General features: G+C 40.5%; 1 protein-coding gene across 4 annotated transcripts in view; it reads left to right on the top strand.

Moving 5' to 3' along the window:
• KIFAP3 (kinesin associated protein 3) overlaps nt 1-25,377 on the top strand; it is a 129,253-nt gene that overhangs the window by 98,388 nt on the left and 5,488 nt on the right. For 3 of the 4 annotated variants that reach the window (XM_036900896.2, XM_036900906.2, XM_057494976.1), the window contains one exon: nt 664-763. In XM_036900896.2, coding sequence (XP_036756791.1) covers nt 664-763 — 100 coding nt within the window. Of the gene's footprint in view, nt 1-663; nt 764-23,535; nt 23,600-25,377 lie in introns of all 4 variants that reach the window. The other variant, XM_057494975.1, reaches the window with a different exon arrangement.

The raw sequence follows: 25,377 nt of genomic DNA on the forward strand, positions 1-25,377 counted from the left end.
AAAGCAACTGGGAAAGAACGCCTAGGGAGCGGAGCCGCCTCGCACAGCTGCCAGGTGTGCCCGGTGACCGAGGGCCTGGCCGTGTGATGCTGATGCTCGCAGCGAGGATGGGGTCGCCAAGGAGCGACTTCAGCCGCGCTCTGTCTGCTTCTGGAAAACACAGTATAGAATAAATCTACAAAAACTCCTACCCCGAGCTTGCCTGTGTGTTTAAAGTTTGGTACCTAAAGCGTCGGGCATCGCTGCTCTAGAGATTCACCGACTCCGTGGTCCTCACGCGCAGTGAAGCCGTCTGGGCCCGGATGTGGACCTGCTGGAGCGCTGCCCGCCCCGGCTCCGCGCCAGGGCGCCTTGTCCTGCCCACTGTTCCCTCCGCGTCCTTGCCGCCCCTGCCCCTTCTCTCTCTCGTCCCCCACACCGCGACCCCTCCGGAGCAGAGGTGGGCCCGCCGCCTCTGCGCTAGCGCAGGGCCCCCGCCCGGCGTGCCCCGAGGGGGTGCCCCCGTCGCGCCGTGTGCTGCCCCTGCCCCCGGAGGGAGGCCCGTGTGCGCCCACGCGGGCCTCCAGGTCTCGTGCGCACGGACTTCCTGCTGTGTTGCTTAACAGAATCGTTTCTTCTGACCCCTTACACGGACGTTTCACCCGTTCCCATCCTTCTTCCTAGACGGGTTGATGGCCTCTGAAGGAGCCGTGAGCCCGGACTTCTTCGGTGATTACCACCTTCAAAACGGAGATGCGGTCGGCCAGCATGCATTTCCTGGCAGGTAAGTAGTCTTCTAAGAAAAATCTAACATAAGGTGTTCCCTTTGTTTTTGAAAAGTTGGAATTCTCTTTGTTCCCCATTTCTCTATTTTCATTAAGGAAGGGGGAAAAAAATCCTCAGTATTTTCAAAAACATGCTTGTTTGATTTTAAAAGAACTTATGAATTCACATTCGCCATGTAAAGAACACATGGGGATCACAGATCTGAAAAAAATATATGCTTTATGGCTTTGGAAAACACAGGCCGTCTATTGAAATAGACAGTCCGTTTGCCGAATTAGTAAACCCAGATTGTTTCTAAAGTGTTTTCCAAAGGCAATAAAATATATAAAACAAGAACAGTTATTCACACATCACAGTTTTTAAAAACTGATGCTTGACTGAAGACTTTTCTTCCCTGGATGGCGTTCAGATAAAATAGTTAAGGGAGAAACACCTCGTCATGCCAGCCAGCCTTTCTCTACAGCAGATGACCTGCTTCGTCACTGGCGTCATAGATTTTTCAGATCTTGGCTGAAAGTGTACATAGTATTTTCCCCATCATATTATTCCTAGACATGTAATAGTTTAAGCTGAAATTTATGTTGCAGTTTCATATTAAATTAGTTCAGTGAATAGGTATAGTCTTATTTGACCTTAAGACTATTTTTTCTTTAAATTGCTGATTTAATTGCCTCTCCTAAAATTCTGCTTTTCATTGACAAACTCTCTTCTCTTTTTGGATGTGTTCATGTATTTTTTTAATTAATAGTACAGTGTGATCAATATGTTCTAGTACTTAATCATCAGTTTTAAAAAGATTTTAACAATAATAGTAATTGCTGCAATCATTATAGATCATCTATTATTTATAGTCTGTTATACAAATATTTATCATATTTATTTTAACCTGTATGGCAACATTTTAAAGTATTATTGTAGCCATTTTACAAATGAAGAAATCAAGGCTCTAGTAATTTAAGTTTAAGTAATCCGTTCTCACAAGTAGAATGGTAGAGAAAAGTACTGAGCTCTGGCCTGTGTGTCTCCATAGCTCATGTCTCTCCAGTGTAACGTGAAACCCCATTTACCATAGTGACTTCTGCGTGTTTTCTTACGACAAGCCACATTAAGAAATACCTTTCATATTCAACTCAGTGCACACTTACTTTGTATTTATGTATGTGTGTGTATGTATATGCCTATATATGTGTGTAAAACAAAAATTTCCTAATTACCTGTAATTGTACAATGATATATTCTGTTTTATTCTACTTCATTTTTGAAATGCAGATTACAACCCACTATACTGATTTCACAAGTCATTTACTGGTCGTGATCCAAAGTTTAAAACCATTGTGGAAAAACCTAGGCTAGGATTATTTTATGAAATTCAGTAACCTTGTATATATGTAGTTCACTATTTTGTTGTGGACTTTAAAGAAATAATAGCACTTTAGAAATAGTTTCATTGGTATACTGGGTCATCATGGTAAGAATCTCCTTGCCTTAGGAAATAAAAGGTAAACATGGTTAAATACCAGAAATCATATGGCTTTTGATTACTTCTGATGTCTGGATTAGCTACAATTATTGAAATAAAGGTTGCGTTTAATCATTACAACTACTGTACTCCATCATGTGACAATTCATTATATAGATGTTTTCTGAAGCATAACTGGAAAAAGAAGAAAGGATTTGGGTATAAAATCCTGATTATTTATATTGATGGTTTTTGCTGATAGCATTTACTAGATTGATTATCTGCTATTGATGTTTTACTATGAACAAACATTATTTTGGCATCTCTGCAGATACTGCCAGTCTAAAGAAAGCAGACTGATACTAATCATGAATTACTCGGAAAAGACTCACTTTCAATTTCCTATATAATTATATGATTCAGAACCTAAACATTTTCATTAAAATTAAATATATAAAACAATAAATTTATGAGCTAATTCAGCAAAATCTCTGATTTCTAGTTTTCAAAATGGTCATTTTATAAAACAATAAAAAAGTTTTGAGAGATGGCTATACTCAATAAATTATGCCCTGTGTCCAAAGATTTCAGGATTTTATTCCTCAGTTGTGTTTAAGTAAAGTTTTACAAAATGAATTGGGAAAAATCCTCTTGCCTTTAAACACTCAGTTCCTTTTCAAGAGTAAAAATATTTACGCTTCTTTTATATCATAAAAGACACCTCACAGTACTGTTGGCTTAAAGGATTAGTTAATAAAACTTGCTGGATTATTCTTTCAAATCCAAAGAGTGACATGCTTATTTATTATAATCATTTTGATTTGAGAACTGTTTGCTCTTTGAAAAGCACTTCTCTGAGAAAGTTAAGTCTTTCATCTGTCTTTTGTAATTTTTCAAGCCTTAAATTATGTAGCTATTTAAGTTTCTCCTTTTATTTCCAGAAGAAATAATTTATAGTGAATTTCCTTAGTTTTTTTGTAGGTTATAGATCAAATAAAAGGGGACTCTAAATTGTGTTAGCAGAAATACAGAGACAGTATACAGGATAACCAAAAGCTCATAGTTGTTCTGTGCTACAGTCTGTTTTATTGACCTACACTAGAGTCATTTACTTTCTTTTATTTAATAAATTTTGGTTGGTTAGGATTCTCTTTTAATAGAATTTCTTTGCTCTCCTCTGAGAGTGCCAAACCATGGATCTTAACTCTGGCTTATTTTTTTATTCTGCAAAGATTTAAGTATTTCAAATTGCTACATAATTATTCACATATTTTGGCATGATAATTTTGCTGCATAATGTTCCAGATGTGAAATTTTAAACAAATAGCTACCTTTCACTTCTGATAGCCAAAAAGTAAATTTAAAGCCTATTAGATCAGATAACATTGACTTAAAATACTACTTTTGAAATTCTTCATTTTTAACTAATTTTAAGCAAAATAGGAATATTTTTTGAGAAATGTAAGCAAAAGGTTTTGAAATCTTTGTCTCACTGCAAAAATGAGAATAAGCAGACATAGTGGGTGACATGAGTTTGGGCCAACTGTGAAAGGGTAATATCTTGATTGAATTTTGAATATTGAAGAAGCTGATTCCTTAAATACTTTTAAAAAGGAAATGTTAAGTATTTTGAGGGTTTTTTTTCCCCCTTAAATCAGGGAATTTGTTCAGATGACTTGCAGATTCTTTCCCTGGTGTTTATTACGTGTAGTTCATAAACAAGCTCTGTCAAGTTATCTGCAAGAAAAAGAGTAAAAAACTACTGTGTAAAATGTGAATTTTCATCCTTACGATTGCTGTTAGTGATCTGAGAACATTAAACAGTGAGCCAGTGCCAGGTGGCATGCCCTTCAGCCAGAACTTGTGGCTTTCCAGTCTCTGTATCTGTTCAGTGGGTCCAGGTAGCACACGATCCAGGGTCGTGCAAGGTACAGAATAAATTTCTAATCTGCATGATGAGGGTTTTTCTGACTTTTCAAAGAAAAATCCTTCACTTTCTTCCTAAGATGAGAAAATTTAGTAATAGGACAAATGTGTTAAAATGGGGCAAGTAAGCCAAGTTTAGAGAGTGTGAACAGTTCAAATTGATTTTCTTAAAATCCAAGACGGGGGTTCTTCTTAATCTGCATGCCTGCATTTTTGTAATAAAGCAGGCAGTTTAATTGGAAACAGTGAAAACTGTTAAACTCATCTATTCTGTTCTGCAAGGGAGACTGGAAGTTTGATAAAATAGACACTGACAGTTGGACAGCGAGTCGCGGGTCGCAGACACGTGTCACCATCAGTTTGAGCCGCTTGGCGCCAGTAACTCCCGACATTCAGAAGTGATGCAAAATGCATGAGGGCGCCGAGGCATTAGCTGCAGGGTCGCCAGCCCCAGCGGGTCAGACGTAGATCTTCTCCCAAAATCTGAACTGGTGTTAGAAAGTGAAAGTGGAACTCGCTATTGAAGCTAATTAAAAATAATAGGAGTAAGACTAGCTTTTTCCCCCATTATATACAATATATCCACACCATATTTTTGGACCGTTTTTTTTTATTATAACTCTTACTTTTCAAGACTAACAAGAACCTCATGTTGAGTATTTTTAAACTGCTTCCAGCTTTTACAAATCAGTAAAATTGCAGAGACTGCTTAGGTTTCCTTGGGGTTTGAAAAATATTTTTCAGAGGGCCTGGCGTTTCTTGTGGTGGCATGGTCACATCACTGACTGACTGCGTCGCCGGGGTCAGAGGTGAGCTAGATGTGCACATTGCCTGGACCAGCTGCTGCTCACACTTCCCTTTCTGTGCGTGTGTTACATAGCCTGTTTTTTCTTTCTTAGAATATTTTGGCATTCACTTTTCTGTTCCTAATATGTGTTATGTATTACACATATACACTTTAATTGTTCTCTTAATTTTTTTCGGACATTAAATCTCACTGGAAGTGTTAGTTGGACTTCTAAAAATCTTATTGAATAGAGCTAACATTATTTCCTTAATATGTAAGAAATAATCTTTTATACAAGTTTTTAAATACATAATTTTTCCTAACACAAGGATTCTCCTTGTAAACATTTGACTTTTTTCTTCAGCTGTAAGGCTATGGTAATAATACTCAGCTAGTTCACTCAGTCTTTTCACGTGAGAAGGACAAACGCAAAATCACCTTCCCCATCTGCAGGGCATCGTGCAGTCTACAGAGCTGCATGAGGTTCCTAGAACTGTATATTATGAGGTCATTTCAAAGCAGCTATTCAAAGGAGAAATCATATTACCGTCTGTGTTACAACCCTTAGTTTGGCCCATCAAGAAATTCTTTTATGTTGAGAGGAATATAAATATGCCTAGAAAATTCCTTATTGGTAAGTCCTACGTTCCTGTGTCAGTTTTTAAATGATAACCCAAACTTGCATTTATTTTAATATTCTCAGTTTTGGTGACCTTTGTTATTGTGGCAGTAGTGTAGAAATTACGTGGAAAGATCAAAAGAAAGTGAAAAGGACCTTGAGACACACTTCCTTGGGTGGGTGCTGCAGCAAAACCTGTGTTTAGTAGCATTTTCAGAATTAAATGAATTGGTAAGTATGTATGAAATCTTTTAAAGAAAATCATTAACTGAAACATTGCTTTATTTAAGGTGTTTTAATTTTTTTCAAAAATGATCACAGCTTTTTTTGTTATTTATTTATTTCTTTTCCTGTTACTATTCCTCAGAGGAGAACATGCTTCACGAAGCCCTTACAAAAAACTCCTGACTTTAGTAATTTTTCCTGGCACAGTGGTTACAAAATCAAGCAGCAGATTCCATTTTCGCCTGTCAATTGCCAAAGATTTTTTAATGCTGAGACTCGCACATAGGAGCAGAGGGGTACTTGCATATGCCTCGGTGGGGAGTTTACGTGGGTAATACTTTTGTGGAATGTATTTGGTCAGGGAGAACAGGAGCCTTAAAATAATCACCTCCTTTAACTCTGTAACTTCATTTCTACCAATTTATCCTTATAAAGTAATCAAAGATAAAGACTGGATAAATAAATTATTTAAATAAAGTGGTGGCTTGTCAGCCAGAATAGCTACACCAAGTGCAGCAAGTGCACTCAGCTAATGTGGCATGAATGTTACTTTCTGCATCTACATTTGTGCCACATGGTTTTTCCACATGCTATATTAAACCAGAAAAGCCAAAATGGGTAAAAATCTAGCAATAGATACTCACTTTCTGTAAAATTCTTCATTTTTGAAAAGCATTGGCCACACATTTTTAATTTGCTCCTTCCTTATTGAAAATTATTCTTTAAAAAATAATGCTCCTCACCTCGGATGCTTTGAGAGCATAGGACTGAGCACACCACTGCCGCACCCAAGATTCCAGCCATGGAAGTTGGCGGTGTGGGGGTGCTCGGTCATCCGTTACGTTCATCTGACTCGACAGCAGATTCACCAATGTAATCCTAACATGTAAACATGTCTTCATTTAAGACAAACCTATTATTAAAAAACATTATATTAAATACTTTGTTATAAATTTTTTTTGAACTTCCTGACTACTCTGTGTATGCAAAGTGCTGTCAAACGGTCCGTCCACCCTTTGTTCCTGGCCTGCACACCTGCATGGTCCCCTAGTGCTTGCACTTTGCTGTGTCTAGGTCGGGATATTTGCTGGAATTGCTTCTCAGTTTAAATGGGATTTTGTTAAATCATGATTTCATAGGAGAACCTCTTCATAGAAACAGTGGGGTAGAATGATGACAATATGCTGTGTGCTTGTAAAAGTTGCTGTGTTTCAGGGTGTATGACTTGATCTAAAAATATCTAGATCTGTGCACATTTTTATTATAACTGTATTTGGTTATCTGGATGGCATTGTTTTTAATGTATGTAAATGTTACCTCTGTGTAACCAATGGAAATAATTTTAAGTTCTTCCCACCTTCATCAGATTAAACAAGAAGTGGATGATAAAATTTCTTGAAATGAATAGAACCATCATTGACAGGTAAAAGTAGTCATTTTACTCTTAAACTTGTGAGGTGGTGAAAACAGAAGAACAGGAGTGGCAGTAGCTGTGTAACAGTTCTGATGAGAAAGTCACACCAGTGCAAACGAAGGGTTTTCACACTAATGAGACTGTTGCTCTAACACAATCCTTACGTTAAGTAACATTTCTAAATACTCCTACATACTTATAAATACTGCCAGTATTTTTTTTTCCCGCCCAGAAGGAATGTCTTAGGAGCCTTCTAAAAGTTTAAAAGACCTTTCATTTAAGAGCTTTTTGTGTGTGTGTCTAAATCTAAGTATCCAAAGACTACTAACACACTCCATTTGCACACCATCCTGTACCTCATTTGGTCATCAGCAACCGTGTGCGGTGGACGGGGCAGAGGGTGGTGGTGTGTCCCTGTTCTAACCAGTGTAGACGTTAAGGCTCAGATTTTTAAAGAAATTAGCCCAAAACCAGATGAAGCCTTTAAACTTGGTAAGAGCCAGCACTCTTACTGGTACACATTACTTCCTCCAAACGGCAAAGCAAATGCAGGTCAGGCTAACAGTGAACGGCACTTGAGAAAATTTCAGAGTGAGGGTTAAAATTCAGAGTAAGATATGCAGGTTTTGTTGTGCAACATGACGTATTGTTGCCCATTTTGCTTTAGTGCATTTGACATGTTTTACTGCAAGTCAGTGCTTCCAATTGCTTGGAGGCACTTTGCTAAAATTTTTTTAACACATTAATTAGTTTACTACCATTAAATTATCTTAAGTAGTGAGTCCGTTAAATTCTGTACATGTTAATCCAGTTGTATAAAAAATGAGTGTAACATGAGAGATAAATTCAATCTAGAAGAGGTTGTGTCCCATGCAAATCATTTATTTTGCCAGTTGTCAATGTAAATGTTTATATGCTGGATGCTATTGTTTTATGCTTGTAAGTGAATTATCATATATTAATTTTAATTGTCTTTCTTGGATAGACTTTTTATAGTTACAACTTCTTTCTAGCCCTAAAAAGCCAAGGAAATTCGTTTCCACAGCTTGGATTCTAATGATTTGCATTTCCCATGGAGAATTGAATTAGGTTTTATTAGCAAATTGGGTCTATAACTTTTAAGGCCAGATTTTATTAGATTCTCACACACCAGCATTAGCAAATTGTAAACTTTACTGAAATATAGAAATCCAAGCCAAAAACCAAGCCTTAGAATCCTGGAAACTTGGGAAGATATTTTATCCTAGAGAAATTATACTCCTGACTTGGAAAAATATTTTAAGTGATTTACTTTCCTTTGGAAATTTAGAAGCAACAGACTTTGGCGACAGAATTGCCCTCATTGAGTTCATGTTAGTTTTCAGTATGGTGGTCTCAGCAGATTTTGGAGGCATGCATGTTAGCTGTATATGAAATCCAAAGATGCTCCCAGAGATAACCAAATTTATTGTCACTTTCTTGGGACTTGAGTTAGAAGAAGAAATTCAGCATAACTGAGCCTATAAATAATAAGACCATCTGACTGTGACTAGATCCTATAAAAACGTTAACACATCAATTATGGCACAGCACTGCCCACTGCCATGAAAGAAATGGTGGGGAGGCAATCCAGTCAAGACTGGGAAGTTAGTTGTATCACTGCCGTGTAAGAGTGGTTATCTAGGGTTAAAGTTCACGTTTTTATATGTACTAATTAAATTTTTGTTGTCTAAATAGACGTATAAAAGCCAGTTGTAAATTTAAATGGAAAGAGAAAGTCCTTGAGCAAAGATGACTTTTTGTGACAGATTTGACTGTGAAATGCTTTTATTTTCCAAGAAAATTGGCTTTTTCTTAAGGGAATAGGATGTGAATCACTGTTATAAAGACTTGCTTATTCACATTCTAATAAGAAAAATGAAGTGGTATGGAATTTAGTTGATAAGTACCACCATCCCCTCCAAAAAAATGAGAAGAAAATAAAGCATGTCATCTTTATTTCCATTAAATCTGGATTCAATGATATTAGCTTCCTCCTAAACTAGCTTCCTCCTAAACTCAGGGATATTTCCTAATTTAAGTTTGATTTTTTCTATTCCATCTCTGTTTTGATTGATTTTACAATGTGATTTAAGTATTTATGAACAATTGTTAAAAAGTTCTTACATTAGAAATGTTAAACCAAATATTTTCCTTTCGTATTAAAAAAACAGATGAAACCTAGAGCTATAGACTTTAAATATATTAATTAATTCCCATGTTCTCCACATTTCCCATAGCCCCTCCAGATGTGCTATTACAGATAGCTCCCCCCTCAGACACGGGCCATTCAGGCTCTATAAACTGATTTGCACTTACTTTGAATTTGTACAGATTGCAGATGAATTATTAAAGTAGATGTGTATTGCCAAATAAATCTAAGAGCAGAATACTGAGCTGAGTGAATGAGAAAGGAATGTGCAAATGTAGGCCTGCCTGCCTTCCTAGGCTCAGTGGCCACCTTCGCTGTTTCAACCGAAAGAAAAGTTTCTCTCTTTTTTGTTAGTATGTTTTTTTAAAAAAAGTCTATCAAACTGCTTACAGAAGTATCTAAGGCAAGACCAAGGAAATGTAATGTTCCAAACTCAGCTGGTCCAAACCGCTTGAGCCGCCGTGACAGCTCCTGAATGGGAGAGTGCTGTTCCCCCAGCTCTGTTTGAACTGCCGGAGTGGATTTGCCTTGCAGGAAGCAGCCAGAGGGCCTATTTAGTTTGCACTCGAGGGCTTTGATCCTTCTGTACTGTCACGTCTCGGGTTACATAGCCCTTTTTCGCTGCAGTAAATCGGCAGCAGTTAATGAGAACAGAATTTCCTCCTCCTCGCTGATCGCAGGCTGTTAACAGGCCAAACCACAGCCAACAGCCTGTTTGCAGAATTTCAGCCACGATGTATGAAAACAGTGCAATCAGTTTAATCTTGTTGTCTTTGTAATTCATTTTATTGGGCTTTTCTTCCTTTTTAAGTGACCTACTTTATCATTAAGTGGTTGCAAAGCCAAACCTGGGAGAAAGATTTAGAATGTTAATAAACTGAGAGGGGAGAGGCGGGCGTGTGCTGCAGAGGCCAGGGGAGGGGGTGGAAGCCTGTGTGCCACAGGGTCAGACCCAGGGTCTCCTTGAGGGCTGGGAGCACCAAGCCCTTCTTTCTCTTCAGACAGAGCAAGCTCATTTGTTATCCCTTTGATTATCTATGTTCAACTTCAACATAAATTTGAACATAATGAGTTTATTTAATAAGTCAGAACATTATTTTTCAAATTTGATACAGAGAAGATTCCACAGTATTTAATGGAATTTAAAGGATTTTTAAAGACTTGATCTCTACATTGTAACAGCTGTTCTTAAAGTAAAAATGACATGTACAGGCATCCGCCGGGCCAGCCTACCAAATGGGTCCTTGCACGTATCAGCGACATGATGCATATTTGGTGAATAGATCAGTGGAAATTCAAAGTCACATTTGTGTAGGCTGAATTTTACACATTAAATATGTGCATCATCCTGATGTAGGATAAAATCTCAAATTTTTGTATTTTTTTGCTTCAGTGAAACCACTCAGTTGAGGCATTGTTTGGTCCAGTTGATATACGCTGTTAAATTCACTTCTCTCTTGTACCTTTTAAATTTTCTACTGCCTCATTTTGAGGATGGCCACGGGAACTTGTCTCTCAGGGAACTCATTCTTGGGGGCCTAGTTTAGACGCTGCCATACAGGCTTCATCTTTGTTCTCACCGCATTATTTGAGATGTTACTCTTCCAAAATGGTCTCGCCTGTGTACAGTCTTTGATATGCTGATTAATAATAATGATGGCATTTGTTGAAATATATTGATGAGTGCCAGGAATGCTAATTGCTATTTATTACATCTCTCACCTAATTTTGCTCTTCACCCAGAGCAGGGAGGGAGACCCCATGAGGAACACAGAAGCCTGCAGAGTGGAGCTGCGGCCCGGCCTCCATCTCTGGTCTTCCTCTTGCCCACCTTTCTGTCTTCCCTCCTGTTACAAAGAAGGAGGGGTCCTTTTTTTGAAGTCCTGTCAGTCCATTTTGCTCAGAACTCCATCCTTTTTTGCGTTCCCAGGGGCTTTGCACTCCCTCCGGATCATTCCTGTCTGCCTAGAACTGTAGTCAGGAATCTCCCACATTAATAAGCCCACAGCACATCCCAGCCGCTCCTGGTTCCCACTTCCCTTCCTGCAGGAAGTCTCCGGTCTTGTCCAGAGCACCGGTGACCTTCACGCGGCCGCGCCCAGGGGCCTCTCGCACCCTCTGCTCTCCGTGGTGTCCGACACAGAGGCCCAGGCCCGCTCTTTGGAGCCCCTCTCAGCCCCACGCTGCACTCCATTTCTGTGTCCTTCCTGAGCTCTGCTCCATCTGTTCTCTGCTGGAAGTTTCTCCTCCTCCTCATCTTCAAATGCTGGTTACTTAAGGGCTTGGGCCCAGTTCTCAGGCCAAACCGTTTTGGGGGCCCTTGTCTCTACACCCACCGCTGGAGGATTTCATCTGCATTCCAACAGCTTCAAATACTATCTGTAGGCATCTGTCTGCCCTCCCCTCAGAGCGCCAGCCTCGTGCCTCTCAGTTTCCTATCCAATTGAAAGAAAATCATCCAACTTAGCTTTTGATTGATTTTCCACTGGCACACAGGTTCTCCTCGCCTCTTCCCTTTCTGTCCGCGTCACTGCCGTCCAGGAGGGCGAGCCACAGGCTTTGGGGTCTCCCTGGACCCCTCCCTGCCCCGCACCATTACCCCTCTCCCCAGCACAGCCGACTCCAAGTCCTGCCGCGTGTCCAGACTATGTCTCAGGTTCAGCCATTTCTTTCCCTGCTCCCAGCCTCTGACGTCTGTCACCTGAACCGTTCAGTGGGTCTCCTGATTAATTTCCCTGCCTGTTCACTCATTTTCCTTTGCAGTCCATTTTTACACAGTAACCTTGACGATCTTTTTAATATGTAAGTCAGATCATGTCTCCCGCCTTCTTTCATTGGCTTCCCACGCTCCTATAATAAAATAGAAATTCATTACTGTGGCCTGTCAAGCCCTGTTCTGTCAGACACTTAACCTACTTCTCCAGCCTCACCTCCTACAAACGCCCACTTGCTTACTAGTCCCACCCACTTGGGACGGCTCTGCGTCCCTCGGAAGGCCCTTTCTCACCTCGGCCCTGCGGGTGCCAGTCAGCGTGTTCCGCCCCTGACTGTGTGCAGAGCTGGCCTGTTCTTCTCTCTCCAGGCTCAGCTCGAGTGCTGCATCCCCAGAGAGACATATATTTTTTTTTTGATAAAACGATCAAAGCAGCTCCTGCCGCATCCTCCAGGTACTGTTTGGGCGCCCTCAGTTATTTTTTGGTTCATTTGTTTATCTGCTTCCTTCCACAAGACCAGAAGAGCAAGAATTTTCTCTTAGTCAAAGTTGTGTTGTTAGTGCCTTGACACACACTAGATTCTCAGTAGGTATTTGTTTAATAAGTAAGTTATAAGGGTCAGAACCAGTGTTCAAAAACATATATATACATATATATATATATAATACTATGCATACATACACCGTGTATATAATATGGTGTATACATACATTGTTACATATATATAATATAGTATATATATCATTTAATGATACTCCAGCCGAGCCTGGAGAGAGAAGAACAGGCCGGCTCCCCACAGTCAGTCTTTGCTGTATTTTATTTTCAGTATTAAACTCTTTTCACAATACCTTAATTTTATATTTAATCTTTACTATTTCAGAATCCTTTGAAATGTACAATGCATAGTATTAAATGATATGTATACTATATTATATATATGTAACAATGTATGTATACACCATATTACATACACGGTATATGTATGTATAGTATTATATATATAATGCTAGATGTAGTATATGCTTGTATTATAAAATTGTTGGTAGGTAAGTTTTTTATAACCTATATCAAATAGAAACTGTTTTGAATCACAGTATTTTGAACAGTACAGAGGCTGCCTCCACAGTTAAGCTTGAGGTAAGAAGTTCTGAAAACACGTGTGTTGCCCGGCCACGTGTCTGACTGAAGATACGGAAGGACAAGTGCTCACCTCTGCTGGGCGTGAGCGTTCTCTCTCTCAAAAGCCTTTCATTTATCGCCAAAGGAAACTTATAATGTCCCAATATGACAGGTTTTGTATTAGTTTTCATTATCAAATAACCTGTATTTTATAGAAACAAATTCTACTCCAGACTTTAACTAAATAGAGGGTTTCTTTGATCTGGTTTCTTTCCTGTCACTGGGTCTTAACTAATGACCTGTCAGTGATCACTGATCAGAAGTGTGGCTTATACTTGAGAAAAGTGATTAGTAATTGTCTAAACTTTGTACTTCTATCATCAAAATTAATTATTGGTGAATGGGAAGTCTGTGTATGTCTGTGATCTCATTCTGGACTAGAGACGCAGACCGAGCCCTGCAGCGTGCCGTGTGATTAAAGATTTTAACTGATCAGTCCTTTAGATATAGCCTAACAAGGAACATAATTACTTCCTGAATTATCTTCTCTTTCTTGGACATAGCATTCTTTCTCAAGTTATGTAGTTGTGTGTATTTTTTAAGCCTGTTTTATTTTGTTTAGCTGTATATAAAATTGATAGATCCCACTTTTTCATAAATTCTTCCCATTTCAGGTTTTTCCAGCTAAAAACAAAGCACCTTCATATTGACCTGTCAGAAATTAAAAGGCAAAGCAGTCTTAGAAAGGAATCCAGATTTGTGTGGACGGGGTCCAGTGGCTGATTTAGAGCCTCTCAAATGCGAAAGAATGGGCGGAGGCTTCTGTGAACCTAGTTAGGCAAGTGAATTTTAAATGGCAACTGTGACTTAAAAATTACATCTTCTCAAATTGATACAAGAAATGCCATATATTCAAACTTCATGCTGAGATCTCTCTCAAGGTGGTACATCAACCGGAATTCTTGAAAGTGTCAAAACGTTTTTTTTAAAGTTCTGAGTTTTAGGGATTTCATAAATGTTTGGACTATTATAATTTAACTAGTTCTCTGACTACACCAGGGAAAAAAGAAACTATTACAGTTTCTTAAAATTGTATCTTGCCTTTTGCTCCTAAAGTCAGGGCGTGGGCTACTGTTTGTGGTCGGCATGTGGAACCATAGTCATTTTAAATAAGTCAATTTGTAATCTTTCCTTGTTTTTAATGCTTGAAATAACTAATTTAGAGGTACCTGTGCGCTAGTTTGAAATATTCCCTAAGCCCCCATGCTGCTTATAATCTCAGGGATCTACTGTGCATTACCCCCACCCAAGAATTCTCATAGTTGCCCAGCTTTGCTTTTAGGTCCCAGGTTGTCAGGTGGCACAACCCCAAGGCAGTGAGCATCGCAGAAAGAAAATGCCTGACCTGGCCACTCCCGTGACCTGTGCCCTTTACTGAGAGAAGCCGACACTCAGCAGTAAGCCGGGATCAGCAATGTGATGATTTGTGTGAAATAACTAAAAACCTTACCCCTGATTTACCGCTTTCAGAGTAAACTCACTGAATATAAGATGAAAAGGCATATAAAGAGCCTTTGCCCAGTATGTTTCACCCCTAAAGGTGGTGTATCCTTTGCATTGGTCATGACATAGAACCAGAAGGGTTTGATCGAATAACCTTATTTATACAAGCAGTTCAGTCTCACTACGGGAAAAGGCAGGAAGGATTGGCCTTGGCATTATTTTAGTGCAGCAATAATTAGCTGCCTGTGTGTAGGCATAAATCTCTGTAAATTATGTAAGAGCCCTGTAAAGGCAAACAGAAAGCATGTGTAAGAAGCATGCCATGCCAGATATGATTGAGTATCTCTTAACTGTCTAGATTATACGGCAGGATTTCTTAAGTATTTTCAGAGGAGGCTTTATCATTTTCATATGTCATAATAATAACCCAAAATGTATGCTCTCAGAGTCTCTGTACTGTTCTTGTGAGAGACTTGGAAATATAATAATCTCAAGGCACAGAGATGTTAAAGGGATAGCTGTTCTTATTTTTCAATATTTTTACGAAAAAAAAATCATGACTGAGTTACAGATACAGACTGGAACAAGTTATAGCAGTGGAGACAGAAATCATATCCAGATATTCTGGTTTTGAGGTCATTGCACCCCACTAACTTTAATAAAATTCAGGAGTTATTGATAAATTCATGCTCACATTAATTTTGCTGAATTTAAGAAACAATTCCAGTCCTTAAATCAAGGGAGAAAAACGCCCATGGACATCAGTGATAAAGGAAAAAAAGATGTTTTTTTACACTGCTTTGAAATGACTTTAAAATATGGTAATAGGATACAAAGTCAGAAAAACAACTGTTAAGAGTCCTGCACTTCCGCGCCCCAGTCAGCACTGGGTTTGCTTGTGGTCCATGCTGCCTGCGCCCCGAGGGTGTTCAGCCCTGTTCTGTGAAGGAAAGAGAAATACCTTGTTTCAGCACCAGAAGACTGCAGTCTGGTTGATCAGAGTGACTTGAATCAGTCTGTATCTTGACAATCTAAAATTCACTGTAGGTCTAAGTAGAAAATGAATTTGCCTGTTTTTTCAGACCCATAATGTAACAAATATATTCTCAAGGAGCAAGAGAGCTTCCTGAAGTCTGAGAGCAGAGGTCAGCTCCGCACCTGCTCCCCCTGCGTCCGGTGTGACGCCGGCACCTCGCACAGCACACCGAGCTCCAAATGCTGTTGCGGCACTAAAGCTGTAAGATGCGATCTTATGAACTTACTTAGGGTCAAATTTTCTAGCTTTCATGCTCAGCATGCACTTTTAATTTTTTTAAATACAAGCCTCCGTTATCTACACTTTTAGAAAAATATTACTGTTTGATTTAGTTACCAAAAAAACTGTTATATATTAACCACTATTTGATTTTTATCAGCCAAAAGTAATTTACAGATTATTTAGCCTAAATATTATTGTGACAAATGAGTAAGTGGACTGTGACATAAATTGGAAATTTTACATTAAGCTGCTTATATTTACTAAGATTTTTTAGATAATTTTGCCCACCTCTTGTGTTAAGGTAGTGAAAGATAGTGAAAAGTTTCAAAGCCATAGCAAAATGTTCCTAAATGCTATTATTTATGTAAGAACCTCAGAGACAAGGTTTCAACAGGAGCTTCACATTCATTTTCGTTTATGAGACTGATATGTCACTGTGTGTGGCGTGCGTGTCACTACCACTCTGATTACGGCCGTATGTCTGATTTCTGTCTGCTTCACAGAGATAGGGAGTTGGTACCGCCCGTCCTGCCTAGTGTGACTGGATCCTGGCCCGTACCTGGTCTTGTTCGTTTTGGTAGCGCATTGTCACTTTAAAGCTCTGGCCTTCCATCGGTTAGAGTAACTGAAGGTCATTATTCATATTTTAATTGGACTAAAATGTTTTCAGTACTAGCATTAACTTTTGAGTCGTGCTCAAGGTCTTCCCTTTACAGTGGTTTAGTTTCCTCTCATTTCTTGTTAGTATTTTTCAGTACTTAGTCCCCTGCTCCCTCCTCTAGCAAGCGTGCCTCTGCTCAGCGTCAGAGCGTGTTCCTCCTGGGCATGTGCTCTCCAGGCCCCGCGCAGTATAAGCGAAGGGGAAAGTGCAGCTGTCGTTCTTGGAAGGTCACAGATCACACTAGCAGCCTGAGAGACCCAGGAGGTTTTAGGTGTCACAGCGTTTAGTTTAAAGTGAAATTTGCTCTGACAGCACTGGCACACCAATAGGAAAAAGAAATATTTGTGCTTTTGGAGAAGTGCCTGTGTAGGGACCAGGAGCGTGACTGATGGCTGGAAGTGATTTCAGTCTAAAAAAACAAATCATTAAGAGAGTGCATAGGGGTAAAATACACAGTTCATATTTTAAAGAGTCTCAAAATGAACCAGCAACTAAGGTTAACATTACACAGTAATTAGCTGTGGTGTTCAGGCTCCAGCTCACTCAGAACCAGATAGTGTGGCTCAACTCTAGCTGTGAAAACAGTGCTGCCCACAGCATCTTCTCTACTTTAAGCAGCAGTGTTTGTACCTAAAAACCAAGGCATTGTGACAAGAGCAGATAAATGTTGAGCTAGGAACAAAAAATTATTCAGAGGAGGTGCTAATGACTCAGCTTATTGACCTCAGGGTTACTTAAGCGGCTCAGTAAGTTCCCCGCACTTGGGTGAAGTGAGGCATTGCGTCATGTTCCCAAGCAGTCCTTGTCCTCACTAAAGAAATGGCAGTGAAAGGTGGCTAGGTGGTTAGAGGATGGCTCTAAAATGTTTGAGACCGTAATAGGTTTGAGCAAATACTTCAGCTTGTAATCACATCTGACTGCTTCCATTAGGCACCCGTGAGAGTATTTTTTCCATTAATCCTACACATAAGGAAAAGAAAGTGTCTTCTCATGGCCCCAGTTACTGTTCTCTTCAGGAGCAGAACCCAGGAGTCACAGGGACTCCGGCCTCAAGTCCCTCCTTCAGGGTGCAGAGCACCTCAGAGGGCGGTGGGCTCAGCAGGGTGGCAGCCAAGCAGGGCCCTCCCATGTAGACCTGCGGAAAAGATGGACAAAGCACAAGACGGTAATTCGTGGCCAAATTCTCACACACACACACACACACACACACACACACACACACACACACACACACACACCCATGTAGACCTGCGGAAAACATGGACACAAGACGGTAATTCGTGGCCAAATTCACACACACACACACACACACACACACCTGCCTACCTACAAGCATATGGACCCAGATGAAATCCCTTTATAAAGCCAAAGAGTGCTTTTTCTCAGCAGCTCAAAAGAGGACCGAGGACTTTCATTCACCAGTGCTGAGAAGTGGCCAGAGCTTGTCCCAAGGCCCTCGGCTGGGAGGCCAGTCCCCCGTCAGAAAAAGAAATCACAAGCTCACTTCATGTAACATGCATGGGTCCAGGATTTATAATGTACATCTAATTCAGGGAGCTCCAGGGCCAAGAATCATCATTGCGATGGTTTCAGGACAGTGCGGCCCCCGGGGCCTTGGTACACTGCACATGCAGAACAGATTTTCTCTCTGTGGCAATATTTCCAAGCTCAAGGAAACCAAGTAAGCCTGAACTGAATGAACACGGGGAAGTTGTGGAGCTCAGGGAGGGAGCAGGGCCATGCGGAGAGTGACAGACACGACGGGAGGAGGCCAGGGCACTGAGGGCTAGAGTCAGAGGAGAGCCCCTGAGACCACACAGCTGAAAATACAATAAAAGGGACAGAAACAGTGCAGTGTCCAATGGGAAAGGGAATACCCTTAAGAAAGACAGGATTGGTTAAAACAAGTTAGCATGTGTAATGAGAAAAGTATAAATTGCATGAGGTTAGAGGAGCGTCAGACAAGTGGGGTCACTGCCATTTGGAGTGAATCAGTGATGGACGTGTGCTTCCCCCATCGTTACTGCAAATTAGTTTTCATCTGAAGCATCTCAGTACAGTTACAAAGTTGAAAGAGTCTGTCCCCATGGTGGCATTTCTTCCCCTTAGAGCTGACGGATGTCTTTTAAAAAATATATTTAAAAGTAAACTTCAGGTGAGCGCTTTAAATACAACCTTCCACTACTGATAACATTTGCCCTTGATTTTTTTTTTTTATTTTGGTATCATTAATCTACAATTACATGAAGGACATTATGTTTACTAGGCTCCCCCTTCACCAAGTCCCCTCCACATCCCCGTTCACAGTCACTGTCCATCAGCGTAGTAAGATGCTGTAGAGTCACTACTTGTCTTCTCTGTGTTGCACAGCCCTCCCCATACCCCCCCAACACTATACATGCTAATTGTAAGGCCCCCTTTCTTTTCTTCCCACCCTTATCCCTCCCTTCCTACCCGTCCTCCCCAGTCCCTTTCCCTTTGGTAACTATTAGTCCATTCTTGGGTTCTGTGCTTCTGCTGCTGTTTTGCTCCTTCAGTTTTCCTTTGTTCTTATACTCCACAGATGAGTGAAATCATTTGGTACTTGTCTTTCTCCGCCTGGCTTATTTCACTGAGCATAATACCCTCCAGCTCCATCCATGTTGTTGCAAATGGTAGGATCTGTTTTTTTCTTATGGCTGCATAATATTCCATTGTGTATATGTACCACATCTTCTTTATCCATTCATCTACTGATGGAAACTTAGGTTGCTTCCATTTCTTGGCTATTGTAAATAGTGCAGTGATAAACATAGGGGTGCATCTGTCTTTTTCAAACTGGAGTGCTGCATTCTTAGGGTAAATTCCTAGAAGTGGAATTCCTGGGTCAAATGGTATTTCTATTTTGAGCATTTTGAGGAACCTCCATACTGCTTTCCACAATGGTTGAACTAATTTACATTCCCACCAGCAGTGTAGGAGGGTTCCCCTTTCTCCGCAACCTCGCCAACATTTGTTGTTGTTTGTCTTTTGGATGGCAGCCATCCTTACTGGTGTGAGGTGATATCTCATTGTGGTTTTAATTTGCATTTCTCTGATGACAAGTGATGTGGAGCATCTTTTCATGTGTCTGTTGGCCATCTGAATTTCTTCTTTAGAGGACTGTCTATTCAGCTCCTCTGCCCATTTTTTAATTGGATTATTTGCTTTTTGTTTCTTGAGGTGTGTGAGCTCTTTATATATTTTGGATGTCAACCCTTTATCGGATCTGTCATTTTCGAATATATTCTCCCATACTGTAGGGTGCCTTTTTGTTCTATTGATGGTGTTCTTTGCTGTACAGAAGCTTTTCAGCTTGATATAGTCCCATTTGTTCATTTTTGCATTTGTTTCCCTTGCCCAGGAGATATGTTCAAGAAGAGGTCACTCATGTTTATGTCTAAGAGATTTTTGCCTATGTTTTTTTCTAAGAGTTTTATGGTTTCATGACTTACATTCAAGTCTTTGATCCATTTCAAATTTACTTTTGTGTATGGGGTTAGACAATGGTCCAGTTTCATTCTCCTACATGTAGCTGTCCAGTTTTGCCAGCACCACCTGTTGAAGAGACTGTCATTTCGCCATTGTATGTCCATGGCCCCTTTATCGAATATTAATTGACCATATATGTCTGGGTTAATGTCTGGATTCTCTAGTCTGTTCCATTGGTCTGTGGCTCTGCTCTTGTGCCAGTACCAAATTGTCTTGATTACTGTGGCTTTGTAGTAGAGCTTGAAGTTGGGGAGTGAGATCCCCCCCACTTTATTCTTCCTTCTCAGGATTGCTTTAGCTATTTGGGGTCTTTGGTGTTTCCATATGAATTTTTGAACTATTTGTTCCAGTTCGTTGAAGAAAGCTGTTGGTAATTTGATAGGGATTGCATCAAATCTGTATATTGCTTTGCATTTGCCCTTGACTTTAAGGAAACATTAATTGCTCTGATTTCAGAAAAAGTAGGACTCTTTTAGATTCTTCAGCCATTTCATTTTAGCGCAATATAAGGAGAACTGGTAATTATGCATATAAGAGATTTAAAAGAAAACCAAATGGAAAATGGCAGCTAGACTTGATGTATGCTGGTAAAGTCGACAAGAGACTGTAATTGTGCCATTTTCTCCGTGGCACAGAGGCTCAAGTCCTAAGCAATAAGGAACACCTTTCAGCTGTTCCTAGGATACATATTTAATGCATATAAATTCATAGAAACAAGATGCTATTGCCAGGCTCAGTGGGAACCCCAGAAGCTGTGCTGTGCTTCACAGGCGAGCATGGTACCCTTCCCAGGGTTCCGCCGTTTTCGTGGCCCCACATTCACGGGACTTGTGTATGAATGAGTGATACTCCCATTTAACTCTAAGTTAACTGAAATGTATAGAATGGAGACTTTGATTACATGAGGAGGCAGTGGAAACCACATTCTGTCAAAGTTAAGTACACGGAGAAGTTTAAATTGCATAAACCATGCTTTAAAACTTTGTGAAAGTACATGATACTTGCTGATAGGACAAGCCCCCCATCTAGTGGTGGGTCCTTAAGTTACACACATTTACATCCACTTAGTAGTCCACCACTATACAAGTGTTAGGTGTGATTTCACAGGCATCTTCTCATTTGATCTCCACCTCCCTCGCTCGTGCACGCAAGGACTTCAAGAACAAAATGCTCTCTTCTGCGAAATGGCAGGCCACTGCTGCAGTCGGATTTCATCTGCAGAGAACACCTCAGCCTCCTAGTTATTTGAGGCATGTTCCCATATTGGAAAGGGCAAAACTGGTTTCATTCCAGTTAACAATAGCCTTTAAAATTGTTAGCCAATTTTGACATTCTTCCCTTTCATTCTCAGTTTCCAAATAGTAAAGATACAACTAAAAAGCCCATTTCAAAAGAGAAAAGATACCATTATTTGTCGTGAAATGCAGCACATTTGATTGTTGTCTCTGTAAGTGTGTCTGCAGCTTGCACGTGAGCAGTGCTAGCACTGGGCAACATGCTGCCTGGTGCTTCTGCCTCAGTCTCCTTTGTTGCCAGTTGCATTTCTCAAATGCAGAAGTAAGCTGTTCCCCTCCTCAAAGACCACTGGACAGCTTCCCAAGAGAGAGAGTTCTTAGCATGGCCTGTGAACAGGTTTCAAAATCTAGTTCTAACCCGCCTCTCCACCCTTACCTCCTGCCACTTGACATGTCAAACCTAAGACTTAACCCGAACCAACCTTTTGCTGCCCTGCAGCCCTCCCGCCCTCCCTCTCCTGCTCAGCTGCCATGCTGACAGGGCTGCCCTTCTGCCCTGTGAAGTCCTGCTTGTCTTTTAAGCTTCATCCATTCATGCAAGCTCTTTTGAACACCCACTCCAAGTCAGATTCTGAGCCGGGTGCTAGTGACAGTGGCAGTGAGGCAGTCTGCCCTTCGTGGTGCTTGTATGCTCACAGGAAACAGACAGAAAACGAAACACAACTTCAGGAGGTAACAGATGCTCCGAAATCAAGGTGTGTTCTAGGAGTACTTCCCAGCCCCCAAGATTCTCCTGTTAGCTATTTGTACATACCTCTGATAGACTCTCATATTTATTAACCATTTGGTCCTCTTCTATTTTTCTGAAGTGATTTATAAATATACTAGGATAATACAACATCTTATCAGTATCAGATTTATGTTCCATATCAGTTGCTCCGATCTGTGGTCAGGGACCGTGTCCAATTATTGCCTTCCCAGCACCACATTTTGTTTTGAAACACTGACTCTTAACACAATACTTTACACATTGTAAGAGCTCATGTTCTATTTGGGTGGATGGATGGACAGACAGATGGATAAACAAAGAATGACTGTTACTTAAATTTCCAAGGAGAAAGCCCTCTTTAGCTGAAATCACTGCAGTGATCTACTTAGGAAGATAAACATACTGATTTTGATTCTATGATCAGTATTTTGGAGTAATTGATAAAAAGAATGAACTGTTCTGAAAAACTGTTAGCAAATAATTTCACACAGTTCTATATTATTCTGGGAAGCTTCCTCCAAAGGAAGTGCACATTAAGTCCTTTCACTTGACAATCCGCAAAAACTCCAGCCTTCAGTGTTAGGGATCACAAAGATAGGTAGTCAATAAGAACCACTATTCTAGTTCATAAATATATTGTCATAGAGGATTTTGGCTTACAGAGACTAGAAGTACTAAAGAAAGACTCAAAAAGATGAAATTCAGCATGGTGGTTGTAAGTAAAAATTTCGTGTGCATCTGTGCACATACGTATTCAGTGTGAACCGTTTTATGGTAATGACACCTTAAAATGCTTGAAGATCAGTACAGTTTTAGCCTACATTAGTGAAGAGTCAGAAATAGGATCTGCTTATATTCTGTAGTGGTTTCAGCCCTCATGGGTATCACATTATCTTCACTTTTATTTTAAGTTAAACACTGAAAAACTCAAAGTTACTTTAGAAAGCAAATGAGAGTAAAGATTTTAGAGGCCATGGCATATGAAGGTTGCTGAGTTGTGAAACAGGCACAGGGTTAGACTTCATGCGTGGCTCCAGAGGATAATGTTAGGACTCAAAGAACCAGATTTCAGATCAGCGTAATACACAACTTCCGAACGGTGTGGTGTGGCCGGAGGCAGAGTGGGTGCCGGGCCACTGGGGAACAGCCCTTTGAGGGGCCCTGACCGGGATGCCACGGGCAGGAGACAGACTGGGTCACGTCTAAAAGTGTGGCCAAGTCACAGATTCTGTGAGCCGATCAAGAGAGAAGTGGCTTCAATTGTTTTATTTGTAGCATCCACTAATAAATTCATTATTTGCTATACATTTATTTTGCTGACTTGGAAATTTCAAAGACAAAGACTTGCGTTGCTTTTATCTAATTTTAATGAAATAATGATAATACTCTTCACTTACACAGCACTTTTCATCCAAGGATTTCTAAGTGCTTTACAAATATGCACTAAGCCTCCCAAACGGCAGAGGTAGGTGATCTCCCCTTGCCGGAGCGAGAGCTCTGCACGGAAGTGCGAGGGCCTGGGGGTGCCCGGCCCCCTCGCTGGCTGCCTGCCCCGTGCTGCATGTGAAGCTCACTCGTCACGCGTGGATTTCTTTTCCTCTGATTCATTTCAGCTTGGAATTCGAATGAATGCTGTTCAGATTTGTTTTTGAAGCCTTGTAAATATTATAGAGAATTCAGTCCTCTGCTTGCCAAATGCTAATTAGTTTTCTAAATGTTTTTTATTAATTAGAATCTAGATGTGGTTTCACATTTGTTGAATTTCAAGTACAGTTTTTTTACTTACAAAGGATTTGTCATTTTCCTTTCTAGGTACCCCAAAATCATTGTCCTTGGGACACAAAACTTAATAGCAGATGGATTTGGGGGGCCTTACCTTTCCTAGTTGTCTTTTCACAACAAATAGTAACCATTTTCTTTGCACTGAAATTATATATTTTCAAGAAGAGAGATGGCATTTTGGTATTTTCCTAATTTAAAGTTCCAAAATATATCTAGATATTGAAGATGAAGATAAATGACACTATATAAACAGTCCTGTAAAGAAAAAGTGACCTGGTGGTTGTATATTCTAATCTAGGGGACACACTGTTTCAGGCAGGTCAGGAGTGCTGGGAAGACAATCCATACATCCAGGGAAACACAGGCACTGCTGAGTTAAATTCCAGTATGAAAAGCCAAGTACACGAAGCCTGCAGCTGAGCGGCCACACAGGGCGAGGGCGGGCGCGGCGTGTCGCGGCTTTGAGCTCCTGGGGAGTGTGGGCAAGTCCCCTGATACTGTCCCCTCGAGTCCAGTCCTAGTGGGTCAGGAAAGCACAGTTTCTGCTTTGACACGTCCCTTTTATAGGCACGGTTTCTATCCCCTTCCAGAGGGCCTTACGGAAAATCTATCTGCTTTTATTTAATAAAAGACCTCCTATTAGGCTCTCCTGATCTTGGGCCAAACTCAGCAACAGTAAGATCCTTGTTCCTTGTAAGGACCCTTAATCCTTCACAAGATCCTACATCCTCATCCCAAGGCAGAGCGTAGAGTGAGTGTCCACATATCCCAGAAGAATATCCACAGGTTTTAGCACCCTGGGGAGTCTTAATTTCCCCATCATGTTAGAACCAAATGGAGATTAAAGAGCCAAACTGTTAGGTTATTTTTTTGATTAAGGTATCATTAATATACAATCTTATGAAGGTTTCACATGAGCAACATCATGGTGTCAGCATTCACCTGTGTTATCAAGTCCCCCCCACACCCCTTGCAGTCACTGTCCCTCAGCACAGTAAGATGCTGTAGAGTCACTACCTGTCTTCTCTGTGCTATACTGCCTTCCCTGTGCCCCCCCCTACATTATGTGTGTCAATCATAATGCCCCTTAATCCCCTTCTCCCTCCCTTTCCTCCCATCCTGCCCAGTCCCTTTCCCTTTGGTAACTGTTCGTCCATTCCTGGGTTCTGTGAGTCTGCTGCTGTTTTGGTCCTTCAGTTTTTGCTTTGTTGTTATCCTCCACAGATGAGGGAAATCATTTGGTACTTGTCTTTCTCGCCTGGCTTATTTCACTGAGCATAATACCCTCCAGCTCCATCCATGTTGTTGCAAATGGTAGGATTTGTTTTCTTCTTATGGCCGAATAATATTCCATTGTGTATATGTACCACATCTTCTTTATCCATTCACCTACTGATGGGCATTTAGGTTGCTTCCATTTCTTGGCTATTGTAAATAGTGTTGCAATAAACATAGGGGTGC

This window comes from Manis pentadactyla, chromosome 19 (assembly GCF_030020395.1).
Source record: "Manis pentadactyla isolate mManPen7 chromosome 19, mManPen7.hap1, whole genome shotgun sequence".
Classification (NCBI taxonomy): domain Eukaryota; kingdom Metazoa; phylum Chordata; class Mammalia; order Pholidota; family Manidae; genus Manis; species Manis pentadactyla.